The 13,218-nt window shown below is 35.7% G+C and overlaps 1 protein-coding gene and 1 long non-coding RNA gene across 3 annotated transcripts; one reads left to right on the top strand and one right to left on the bottom strand.

Annotated features, from left to right (window-relative positions):
* Positions 1-2,759: 2,759 nt before the first annotated feature.
* On the top strand, positions 2,760-6,268 carry LOC147495598 (uncharacterized). Of its 2 annotated transcripts, XR_015199235.1 has the most exons (5): positions 2,760-3,163; positions 4,585-4,975; positions 5,246-5,334; positions 5,413-5,891; positions 5,961-6,268. It is a non-coding gene; the product is annotated as an uncharacterized LOC147495598 (long non-coding RNA). The 2 variants fall into 2 exon arrangements; XR_015199234.1 differs by lacking the exon at positions 2,760-3,163 and having other exon boundaries at positions 3,562-4,975.
* Positions 6,269-9,183: 2,915 nt separating this feature from the next.
* LOC147495597 (F-box/LRR-repeat protein At3g48880-like) lies at positions 9,184-10,443 on the bottom strand. Its single transcript, XM_086566769.1, has 2 exons — positions 9,958-10,443; positions 9,184-9,869 (listed from the first exon to the last, which is right to left on the bottom strand). The coding sequence occupies exons 1-2, from the start codon at positions 10,329-10,331 to the stop codon at positions 9,341-9,343; spliced, it is 903 nt and encodes a 300-aa protein (XP_086422895.1). The 5' UTR covers positions 10,332-10,443; the 3' UTR covers positions 9,184-9,340.
* Between the last annotated feature and the right edge of the window lie 2,775 nt (positions 10,444-13,218).

The following is a 13,218-nucleotide window of genomic DNA, read 5'->3' as shown; positions in this document are numbered from 1 at the left end:
AATGGTGCGTAAAGGATTTTCTCGATTCAATGCTCCGCCTTCCATAACTACTCTTTTTTTATAATGATTGATGCTACTGCCTCACAAGAAGATCAATCAATCATTTATAATGAAATATTGGGAAATCAAGATACAAACTAAACAACTCCCAGAGATCCTTGAACAAAACAATTATTCCAATCTTCTAAATTCTAAATTGAAATGCAAATGAATAAGAAATGAGATCCTAGAATAATAGAAAGGCTTACATTGAAATATGAGGTCATCAGGATGAACAGAGATCAAGTGGTTACTACTCCCACTCATAATTAATCACCAATCAAACTCACAACAACAACAATATTAAAACCACCCTAGATCAAGTAGTAACAAACATGGATTAACATCAACAACGCGAGATAGCTGAGAAATCCTTCTCCAGCATATGGTTCTTCAAAGTTACTTAAACTTTCATCATCGATTTCCAAATTCCAATAGTTCAACCACCATTAAAGAGATAAAAAATGGGGGATAAGAGTAACTGAAGGTGTTTTGCTCAAAACATTGCTATCTTATCACATTTGTCCAAAATGTGGACACGTGCTATTTTATCACATTTGTCCAAAATGTGGACACGTGCTATCTTAGCTGTATCTTCTCTTACAGATGTAAGATTGGTAATAACCGTAATAACATAAAAAAAAAATTGGACTAAGGCCTAAAGCCCAAAATGAAAAACGATTAGCCCGTTAAAGTTAAATTAAAATTGAATAACAGACCCACTTAATAGATTTGAAAAATAGCAGGCCCGACCACAGGTCGGGCTGCATGGCTAGTTATTATAAGTGTGTCATTGGTTTCAAAAAATCTAAAAAAACACAATTATTACAAGCATATCATTGCTCCAAAAAAAGTTGGATTCGAAAACCCCAAACTTAAACGACCCGGCTAGGTTGTTTGGACTAAGTCCCAAACGACTTGGCCACACCGTTTGGGACTTAGTCCAAACGATGTGCCCACACCGGTCAAGAGCCCAAAAAACAGAATTTTAAATTTTTCGAAGTCTAAATTCCAAACGACATGGCCACACTGTTTGGACTGAGTCCAAAACGATGTGGCCATGTCGTTGGGGATTTTTCTAAGTTCAAATCCCAAATGACATGGCCACATCATTTTGGACTCAGTCCAAACGGTGTGGCCATGTCGTTTGGGATTTGGATTTTGAAAAATATAAAATTCTGTTTTTTGGGCTCTTGACCGGTGTGGGCACATCGTTTGGACTAAGTCCCAAACGGTGTAGCCAAGTTGTTTGGGACTTAGTCCAAACGACCTAGCCGGGTCGTTTAAGTTTGGGGTTTTGGAATCCAATTATTTGTGACCAATAGCATACTTGTAATAATTGTCTTTTTTTTAGATTTTTTGAGACTAATGGCACACTTGTAATAATCGTTTTTTTTTAGTCTGCCCAACACAAATTGGGGTCCGTCAGTAACAAATACCATCATTTATGACCACGTTACTTTGCTGAAACTGGGAACTCCTTCAACCAGTTACCAAAATTAATTATTTATTGAAATAAAAACATGAAACAGAAAAATGGCATGATGATTTTTTAATGTTTGTATGGATTCTCATACATGACTTTGTCCTCCCAATCTACCCTATCTTTTCTAGCAGGTGGCTTTTTATTTTTCATATCAAAAACAATATAACCAAGGGATTGGTCCTTTTAATTTCACTGGTTTTGGATATTTGGATGGGTTATAGATTTTGATGGCCTTGTTCGAGTATTTGGATCTGGATTAAAATCAGAAACCATAATATTGAGGAAAACTTTATATAAGCCAATAACGCAATCTAATTAGGGGTTGTTATGGAGATGTTATTTGATTGTTTTTTTTTTCTTTCAATTGCATTAAAATAAAATGATTATTTTATTTTCAAATTTTAATTGTCAAACAGTTTTTAATATGTTATTTTCTACTATTCATGGTAGACCTCAAAATGAAGTAATAGGTATAGTTGCAAAAGTCATTTTGTAGTATTAGAGGATTAAACAGAAAAGAATCACAATTAGTCCGTGATTTTTTACTTTAGAATGTAAAACCCATAAGTTGGTCCGTGATTTTTTATTTTTCTATTATTATTATTTTATTTTTTGACCTTTTTCAAGTTTTGCTTCCATTTTTTTCATAAACCCAACGTTGCAACTATTAATTGGGCTGTTAGCCATTTAGGTGACAAAGGTCTTTGCCCTCTTAGTATTTTCGCTTCTACAAAATTTTTTAGATGTATCTTCGATCTGGCAAATTCATTCAATGGAATCCGATGCATTTTTCATTGCATTAAGAGTCATTAATTTAAATATAGAAAATCAAAGACCATTAATACTGAGTAGTTGAGAATGCTCCCAGTGACCCACGTCAGCCCCCTTTTTTACTCTCAGAATGACACATCAGATTTTACCCAAAAAAATGAATTCTACGCCCATTTTTACGCCCTTTTTTTGCGATTTCAATTGTTCGTAGCCCATAGATAAGTAGATAAAAACTTTTCTTAAATCTTATCTCAATTTTTAAATTTTATCTTACTCCATTCTTAAATCTTATCTCCAAACAAAACAAGAAGTTCTTTTTCATTTTAGTACCGTGTTTCAGATCAAAGGCTTTGAGACTGGCTTCTTTAAATTTCCTCTTCTTACAGCAAAAACCACACCTACCCCTCTAGATTTCATGGTTTAAGAATTAAGATCAATTTGATTAATTTCCTCTTCACTCACTCTTCCGAAGATGATGAATTGACGAACTGTCAATCACGTCCGAGAAGCAAAAAAAAAAAGGAATAGCATACCTCACTAGAATAAGTATCAGAGCCGTGATGAGTGATGACCATGATTGAAACTTCGACTACTAATAAAAAACATAGTGTGCGAATTTGAAGTTTATACTTTCTGAGTCCATTGAAAGTAATTCAGGTTCTTCTAGACCCCAACCATCATTTGCTCTTCTATATCATTTCGTCCATAAGAGACTGAAGTCAGGCAGAAGTCACTGAGCCTATACTTTTTGATAGTGTGTATTAATCTACTTCGTTACCTGTAATAATCATGAGAAGGTTATTTCTCTTTGCATTCATGGGAGGCTGGAGTATCATGAATTCTGCTAATGGTGAACCTACATTTCAGGTTTGTTGATTTTTTTTATATTCTTGAGTGTTTGAAAGTTGACTTATAGACGAATGAACATAAATTGCACACCGCAATGAGTTTAGCTATGAGTTGAATGTTCTTAAAAACGCTTTATCCAAGATGTAATTGAAACTGATTTAATCGCTTGCACCTTCAAAGTCCTTTCTAGACTCAATCGTAAGACGCGAGCCCCATCTCTTAAATGAATCTTTTTTTCCATTTTCATGGTTTTTAAGACATGTTAAATGATTTTTTTTTTTACCATTTTCATGGTTTTAAGACATGTTATTATTCTAAATTCATTATTAGCCAAATTAAACCGTTTTTTTTTTTTTTGGTCACGGAACAATGAGTTTGTGAGCAGTGTATATTGATTGAACTTATTGGGTAAGTCGTTTGTTTACTAACTGTTGCATCAATTTTCAGTTATGTACTAGAAATAAATTGGATACTATATGATAATCGAGTGCATCTCTGATTGGCAAACCCGCCAGCATGTAAAATCCTACACCAAGAGCCAAATCCTTTGGTAATTTTGGACAGGAAGTATTTCTTTTCCTTTTTAGTGCTACAAGTTTGTTAGGGTTAGGAAGGCCAGCTGCTTTAAAATTAGAGGTAGACTGTACCTTCTTTGTCCCCTTTACAAAGTTGCTTGCTCATCAAGAGGAGGTAAGAAGTAATTACAGTCTTGATTCAAGTGAAGACTAGCTAGGTGTCTACTTCTGTATGTGTCTCTGCACAGACATGAGCAAACGTAAGACACGAAAAACTATTAGCCAATCCTTCTATAGCCTTACTGAGAGTCTGAGACTAAAAATTCACGCACATCTCTCCAACAAAATTCTTTCTCAATCGAAAGCAACCATATTTACTGCTAATTGGAAGCCATTTTTACCAATGTTAGTGTTGATTCTGTCTTTCCACAGTTGAGTTACCGCAAACCTACACTTAATTCTTAAGTTGCTACTATGAAGCGGCACCTGTTGTTGTTGCAGGATGAAGGAACAGGTTTGATATTCATCATTTTCTTTATTTCTTTTATTACTTAGTGAGTTTTCATCTCATTCTTTGTTAGTTATTCGCAATGAAGCGAGCTTTGGGTTTATTTATGTCTGCATTAGCTTCAACGCCATAGTCAAGATATCAATTCCAGATAAGTTAATTCGCGTGGTTTTTTATTTATTGCCAGCAAAGTTTCCATATTTTGTTAGTTAAACTTTTGTGTGAGGTGTATTAACTGACTTGGCATACCCCTTTTTATTGTTGAGTTGAAATTTTAGAGATTTTACTATCCAAGTGTTTAATGACACAGAATCTTTAGATTTATGCCAAAGGGTATTGTGGAAGATGTGTTGTGATTAAGTTTATTGAGTTATCGACGGGGAGTTTGATTTCGAGTTCTTCTTATGGAGTTGTAGACTTGCAAGGGCCGATGCACGTTCATCATCAACAACAACAGCACCCGCATTCTCAGCAGGGATCAATGGTTCACCCACCAATGCACAATGCTTTTCCCCTCACAGTTGAGAGGATGCACGAGTGTGAACAGATGATGGCCATAGCGGAATAAATAAAGGGGAGAGGGCAAAGACAACGACAAGTGATGAGGATGAACCCAGTTTTACTAAAGGTGGTGTAGATGGGCATGGTGAACCACGTAGAGGGAAGAAAGGGGGGTCACCATGGCAGAGGATGAAGTGGAATGATACAATGGTGATACTTCTGATCATCTCCTTAAACCATTCCACAAAGAGATAGCAGAGGAAAGTAACACTGACGAACAATCGCTTAAGGCCGGCTTCCAAAACAGTAAGTGTGTATGTACACTATAACTTCTAATTGAATCATCAAATTCAATGCTGCATTTGATAATGGAGATACAATGATTAAATATTCTTTTTCATCAATGCAGTCAGTTTCAGGTGATGGGTCTGAATTTGATTTGAGTAAAGAAAATTACTGTCCTGATTTATGTACATTGCCTGTTTGTTTAAGATCTCCAATGAATGTTAAACCTATGTGTAAATACAGTCCTGAAAATTTCTGACTCTAACACTGCATCTCTTTCCAAAATCAAAGGAGGAGAGCAATGTGCTTCGCCGAACAACTCGCAAAAGAATCCTGATTTGGACTACACACCACATTGGATAACAAGCTTGGTTGGTGATGTAAGTCATTCCGTCCTTTTAAAAGTTTCTCATTAACAGAATGACCTTTTCATTATGTCAGAAATTTTATCAACACAGGAGATCAACCAACAGAAACAAGAGGTCGGAAAAGATGCAACTACCACTTTGGAAAGAACAGGTGGGCTATCCAAAAAATGGTTTCTGGAACATCAGTAAAAGGTATGTAGTAGTTCAGAGTCTTACATTGGCAATTTGGCATGTAACATGCCTGACCTAACCAATGCTGGGTTAAATTCTAATTGTTGAAAGGACACCATTTTTGTGATTTCCGTGTCTGTTATGCCCAATCTATCTCCTAACAGTCTTTTGCACTCCGTCTTTAGTTACTCCCTAATCAAAGCAAAATATGATTATAAGCTGATATGTTTGGCACTCTATATATCCTAAACACAAAGCTTCGTGCGAAGAAATTACTGATGTTACTCAAACAGCTAAAGAATCTGAGATACTGGTGAAAAAAACATGCAACTTTATTGAAGATGTGCAAACTTCACCTGTGTTGCTTGAGGAGTCATCTCCCACTAGGATGGATATCAGTAAGTTAAAGTAACTTTTATGAGTTCCTTTTAGTCGAAGCCACTTTGTTTGATCAATTATGTATACAGGAATTTCACCTGATAGCCTCCTTACAACCCAGTCCAACATGGACATCACCTTGACAGAAGCATCAATGAAATGCCAAGAAGTTCAACATTCATTTTGTTTGGCCAAGTGCTCCGAGAGCTTCGAAGCACATAGCAATATTGCAGACCATTGTAACAAATCTGTAGCAGATGAAATTAGTGATAGACTTACAGTCTTTCAAGAATCCGTTAGTGACATTAACAAGAAACAACGAATGGTTGAGATGGAAAAGAAGAACAGAGGCTTTGTGATTGCTGCATTACAAAAGAGACTTCGTGAGCTTGAGGAAGAAATTGAAAACTAATCCAGAGTTTAATCGTGTCATTGCAGCTCCTTGGTGAACTGAAATTGGTTTCATTTAAACACGTTACCTACTAACTTACTGTAACCATTTATAATAGATATCCAGTTTTTTTTTCCCGTAGTGCATTGTCATTATGCTTTTTGGATATGAATAAATTGGCACACAACTTTAAATGTGGAGTCTTCAGACTCTTGGTCTTTCCCTTAAACCAACTCATACTTATATTGTGCGTATATTAATTTCAATATTGAATTTCAAAACTTTGAAAACAGTAAGAGATATCAGACATTATATAAATATAATGAAAACCAACTGCTAAAAGTAATAATGTATAGCTCCTCCTTCGTCCACATTAGTTATTCCATCCTAGGAGTAGGGATCACAAGACAGACTAAAGGTTATTCCATCTTAGGAGTAGGGATTACAAGACAGACTAAAGAGTAGCACCTATAGACAGAGCTAGACACAGAGAACAGGGTTTTCCTCAATGTAGAGGCCTTATGATTTCCCTGGGTACTCCCAATATCGCAAGTATTGATAGATATTGGGTCTACCAAATGGCCTTTTCTAATAGAGCACTCAATCAATCCACTTTCATTGACGGGCTTCATTGACGGGCTGGGAAGAAAGCTACAAGAGAATCCTATTTACTTATATTGTACACCTGAAGGAGAAGCTATTTAAAGAATACTCGCCTCACTGAGCAGCAAAGTAGGGGTTTACTTTCAGACTAATAAGCTAGGATAGCCACTTGACTCTCTTTTGCTCCCAAGATTACGAGTACTGATAGATATTGTGTCTACCAAATGGCCTTTTCTAATAGAACACTCAATCAATCCACTTTCATATTGATTTTCATTGACGGGATGGGAAGAAAGCTACAAGAGAATCCTACTTACTTATATTGTACACATGAAGGAGAAGCTTCTTAAAGAAAGCTTGCCTCACTGGGCAACAAAGTAGGGCCTTACTTTCAGACTAATAAACTAGGATAGCCACTTAATTGGTTCTCTTCTGCTGGATTGAAACCTATTTTTAAAGGGGGACTGAGCTGCTCTACCCTTACTCAACTACCAGTAGTTACATTAGACTGACAAGAAGAAAGAAAATCTACCATGTAGTTGCTAGGATAGGGAAGGGTAACTACTCAGACTAGAAAACACTAGGGGAAGCAGTCAACTAAGTTCTAAACCAGCTCCCTAATTTGCATACCAACTTTTAAAAGAAGAGCTAATACCATTTAGCTGATAGGATAAAGAAAGGAAACTACTAAGACTAGAAGACACTAGGGGAAGCACACCAACTTCTAAACGTATCATACATTTTGATCTTAGCTTGAGTTACATTAGACTGACAAGAAAGAAGAAGAGCTACCATCTAGCTACTTAGGATAGGGAAGGGCAACTACTCAAAATAGTGAATAAGTTGTAGCTTTGAGGGCATGCTATCGATTCATTAATTTAACTATGACTGCTAATTATCAGTCATTAATTTAATTTGATTACGGCTATTAGATGGTTCAAAATAGTTTGAATTTTTTTCCCAAGTAAATGTTTTTAACGAGGCTTTACTCGGTAATGAAATTAGTGTATAACAAAGTTTAAGCAATGACAACATTGATTTCCTCTTTATTGATTGGTTGCATTAACATTGGATCATCAAAATGGTAAACATAATCACTATCAAGTCTGATTGACTTAGGTGTTGCTGTCGGTAATAGAAAACCAGATTGGTTAATTTGATGGTATTGAGTTGAAGAAGCCAACCTAAGAGTCGTTGATGTAGTTTGTATTTATGTTGAAACATGGCATTCTTCCTGTTATATTGTCGGTATACTCGATTGGAATGCAGGGCACTACTCTGGATGGGATGAGGACCATCTTATTCATTTTGTCAGAGAGCTTAGGTCGTTAGAGTGTTGCAAAAAATGCTTGCTCACAAGTTTAGTTTGTTTTATTTTATTTTTTTGTTATGATGGGTCTAAATAGCTAATAACATCGAATGTGACTTATCTTAGCCCAACCCGGTCTCAAAAATAAGTAAATAACTGCCTCAAGGACAAGCTCTTAAAGTTACATCTACTTCGAAAGACTATAGAATTCAACTGTCATGTATAACAGTTTTATGAAGTAGTCCTAAGTACAAGGAATTGATGGGGCAAATGTCAATATCCAAAGCAGGTAACCTGAATAATCAAATTGACTTGGGAATCTAAAGAAATTACATTTTTGTTGTGATAACTATTATTTGTCTCAATACTTCAATATTGCAAATGGTGCAATATGGTGTACAAACAAAAATTCATTGTCACCTATATCATGATATTCATCTAGATTTGAAATTGACATCGATTTGTCTTTCGCTACTGCTTATGCATCATCCAGAAAAAATGTACGCATTACACTTACTAGATCAAGGTTTGAGAGCTTGCAATTTCTTAAAAAAAATAGAAAAACATAAACCCTGCAAACAAAGTATGCAATGAATCATTAGCTATCAATATACATATATTATTTATTCAAGTGGACTTTAGGCTTTTGAGTCATTAGCTATCTATGTAGCAAGTCCGGCCATAGGCCGGGCCAAATGGCTAGTAAAATGAAGAATTGGGAATTATGATCACTACTTTACAAATGGATTTGTGCCCAGATGTATCTATTTGTTGTTTCCAAACACCAACTCGGGCTTAAATGGCCAGTATCTTTGATTTGGCCCTAAAACACTGAAATCACAAATCACTGTTTAGCGGGTAGTTGCACGAGTAAGTTATTTTAATGGGAACTTCAAATAATAGGTATTACCATATTTCCAATGTTCCGACTCCACCCATTCCTAGAGTTTTGAAATTCTTTCTTGACCATCTGTGTTCTTAATAAAATCGCCATCATTATGCGAATATGTTCATAAATAGGCCCAAAGAGCCCCTTATATCCTCTTCTCTTTGGATAAATTTTGCATGCTACTTCATTTAGCATTTGATTATACTTTGTTAGCATTGCGTTATACAAAAAACTACTTGCAATCCCTAAAGTTAAATAAAAGGGTTGGAGCATTTATTCATGATGATAGCCAATTTGTTAGACAGCTTTCGTAATCGCCAACATAATAATCGCTAAAGTTGTCTTCAGAGCTATCGTAATCGCCAACATAATAATTATCCCCAAAATCCAAAAAACGAAAGTAGCCATCGACGGACGACCCTTCTGATATAAAGATCTTGATACGAGAAGCCAAATTCAGTATTTCTTCATCTCCAGCATCAAAACCAGTACAGTCACTAACGTCAAGTAATACTAGTTCTTTGCAACCATCCAATATCACCATGAGACTATTATGGGAAATAAAACTACCTCTTAGTTTCAAGTACTTGATTGATGGCAGGAGTTCAACAATTGCGGATGCTTCTTCCTCACATATGTAACTGTTGGTACTAAGTGCGAGAAAATTCTTGCAGTGATGACTGATCCCAATTAAGATTGCCCTCAAATAATCGTCAGAAGGACCCAACACCAGAAACTCCAAACTTCTCAACATACTGAAAAGTTTCATGAAGGCTTTTTCATCTCCCTGAAGAAAGCTTTGAGACCTATGCAAATAACAACTCATGTAAATATGAAACATTTGACAACTCAACTAAAGATATGAATACAAAGTGAGACTTCAGAGTAACTTACTTCAAGAAGTCGTCGACCAAATCATCCATAAAGCGAAAAGGAACAACAAGCTTTGTTGCCATCCCACAACTACGAGAAATAGCAACTTTTACTATGAGCAAGTCAAGATCTCTTGTTTCAATGGACAAGGGATCCATTATATCTTCCGGAAGCAACACGTTTTCGTCTACTATGCACTTGGTGGATACAATATAATCAGGGCGTAGAGACTTAAAATCAAGGTTTTTCCAGAACTGGGGATAAAGAGAAACTTTGTACCATGACTTGCAAACAAGAGGCAAATGAAGTGTCAGTGCTTCCCATCCCACTCTCCCAAACACATTAGTAAGGCAATCTATGTTCATATCTTCCCATTTCCTTACATCAACACTCATTATGTCCCTAAGCTCCTTTCTTCACTCTACTTCTTTCAAATGTGAGTTAACCTTCAGTTTTGGTGTACTTATATACTAAGATGACCTCTGGAATTTAGAAAGCCAAGAACTCTTATCACATTGGAAATCAACTAACCACGTTTATCTTGAATATCTGAACCAAGATACTGTTGCATTCTTCTATGCAGGGAAAGTACACACTGAAATGACTCATGGGCTTGGCTAGGCGTGTGCATTGATTACGATACTATGAAATGACTCAAAAAGTCAAATGAGACTACTGAATCGACATTAGGTTCCAAATCTCTGATCAAATATGGATTTGGGAATAAGTATCAGCAGCAGTCCGTTCTTATTGGACCTCAAACCCGACCCATTCGGTACAAGTCCTAACGCATAAAATTTTTCAAACGGCCCACCTGGTTTTGTCCTGATGAAAATAAACACAGGAGGATCTTTGCAGCAGAAAACAAACAAGTCCTCATTTGGGACAAGTGTACAACGCTTCCACCTTTTCCTTACACGATGTTATCCGTTTAAAAATCATCAAACCACCTCAAAGCCAATGTACGTATCTATATCTTTATAATTATTTGTTACTAGTAGAATGAAAGAGGACAAATTTGTAATCATGTAAAATTTTCTACAAAAAAAAAAAAGATAAAGAGTGAGAATGCATTAGCTAAGAGTATAAATCTAAAGTAGAGTTAGGAGTAGGGGTGGGAATTTGGCCCTAACGACCCTAACCCGGCCCTGACCGATCCGACCCTAAGCCCTATAAAGCACTCACAACTAAAGCCCTCACAGAGTTTAGGGCAGAGCCGACCCGGCCCTAATGCCTTCTAAGGCAGGGTCAGGGCTAAGGTTCTGAAACATAGGCCCGACCCCAACCAAGCCCTAGTTATAATTTCACTAAAAAATACACAACTAAAACTATTCAACTCCTTGTTACATATTTTCAATTAAAATAACACTGTCCTTGTAATTTATCACTTACCGTATGAGTATTTCTAATAACTTGTCTTATATCATAAAAACTTGTAAACCTAATTGCTTATATCTCATAACTCACGTACACCTCACAACTCTCCGTCTAACCTAGTCGCCAAGAACAATAATGAGCATTGGACACTAGCCTAATGAAAAATAGGTTGACGTCAGTAAAAACTCATTCCATACTCTTATTTGTCTTTGTGTTCTTCAATGTTAAATGTAATTTTGGTGAGATTTGAATACAAGAAATAACGGATTTATGTCAGTGAAAGCTCATTCCAAAATGTGTCTTGTGCATTTTAACTGTAATTTTGAAATATAAATATGAGTCTTCTATGTACTTCAGTTTATTATATTGTGGATATGCATTTTAAATTGTTGGACTTATTAAGAATTATTACCAGATTGGTTGTTATTCAAATTTCAAAGTGGTGGGACTTTGAGTTTGCAAATCTTTGAAATTTTTTTGTAATATAAATGAGTTTTAAAATTGATGCAGTAAAAAGAATAAAATATATAGGCCCGGCCCGACCCGGCCCTAAACTGTTTAAGAGGGCTTAGGGTAGAGTCAGGGCTTGAAATTTAGACTTATGACCCGGCCCGACCCGGCCCTATGGGGACTTTAGGGCCAGGCTGGCCCGGTCCTAATAACTGAAAGACTTTAAATGTTTAGAACCGGACTAGCCCGACCCGGCCCATTGCCCACCCCTAGTTAGGAGTAGACTTAATTAAATAGTTTCTATTTGTTTTACGTAATTTTTCATTGTTATCATTTCAAGCTTCAAGCTTTATTCAATACAAAATCTTTTTTTTTTTTTCTTATTTCAATTTTCTTTCAATCATTGGTTATTTACATAAACTGGTTTTATTATTTGCTTTCATCAAATATTTAAAGGGTTATTTAGGCTTTAGTCCTATTTTTTATGAGGTATTTAGGCTTTAGTCCTAAAATTGTCGATTATTAGGTTTTAGTCATACTTCCATCTTCGATTTTCTTAAATGACCAAAATATCCTTAGAGCATGTTTATCACGTGACTTGAAATTACATAAAAGTAGGACCAAAACCTAATTTACCCAATTACAGGAGGGGTAAATCCTAAAAATGAGATTTGGACATGTACTAAATTCTAACATTTTCTTAACATACATTAAAAAAAATGTATTTTGGAAAAAGACATTGCATTGTTTTTTTGTGCATTCTCTCTTTATAAGTCTTAATTTTAAATTGTTCGACTACGCAACACAATGTTGTGTTCATTGAGTCCTTTGAATTGGAGTGCTACATTCATAGGATAAAAATAAAAATAAAAATACAAATATTGACGAGTTGCGTGTTTAATACATATATATAGTGAAGAATTTACCGCTCGACACTACACCAGAATTTGTGATTTGCGATAGTCAAAGTCCGTCGTTTTTTCTAATTTGCGACAGTTTTTAGTGTCCCAGGTCCTGTCGCTAATTGCCCTGTCGTTAATATTTGCGACGGGTAAGGACCGTCGTAAATGGAATTAGAAAACGACTAATGTATCCGTCGCAAGGTCAAAAACAAACAAAACTATCGTATTTCAGAAAAAGTATTTTAAAAAAAAAATGTGTGCAGGCCAAATGACCTGCAACTGCTACACTAGTTGATTCGTAGGAGATCCCCACCCTCATCTCACAATAGTTCACATACAAACTAGAGAATTGGTCACATACCAAATTTAAAAAACATAGTTTAACTCCATTTTATAAATAGCATTACTTGCTAAGTGGCTCATTCAATCAACAATTTAAATAAACAAATATAAAAAAAAAAAACACAAAAAGTTGTTAACTAAGCTTCATAACAAACTATAGTCTTTAGCTTTCCATTACTTGCACCATATTCTCAATAAGCCCTTGTGTAGC

This window comes from Coptis chinensis, chromosome 6, assembly GCF_015680905.1.
Source record: "Coptis chinensis isolate HL-2020 chromosome 6, ASM1568090v1, whole genome shotgun sequence".
Taxonomy (NCBI): Eukaryota; Viridiplantae; Streptophyta; class Magnoliopsida; order Ranunculales; family Ranunculaceae; genus Coptis; species Coptis chinensis.
This window is presented reverse-complemented; position numbering and strand designations above follow the sequence as displayed.

Excerpts from the sequence above, each read along its gene's own strand:
- LOC147495597 (XM_086566769.1), bottom strand. The coding sequence starts at position 10,331 with ATGAGTGTTGATGTAAGGAAATGGGAAGATATGAACATAGATTGCCTT. Across the intron at positions 9,870-9,957 it reads TTGGTCGACGACTTCTTGAA|GTCTCAAAGCTTTCTTCAGG; the intron begins GTAAGTTACTCT and ends TTATTTGCATAG.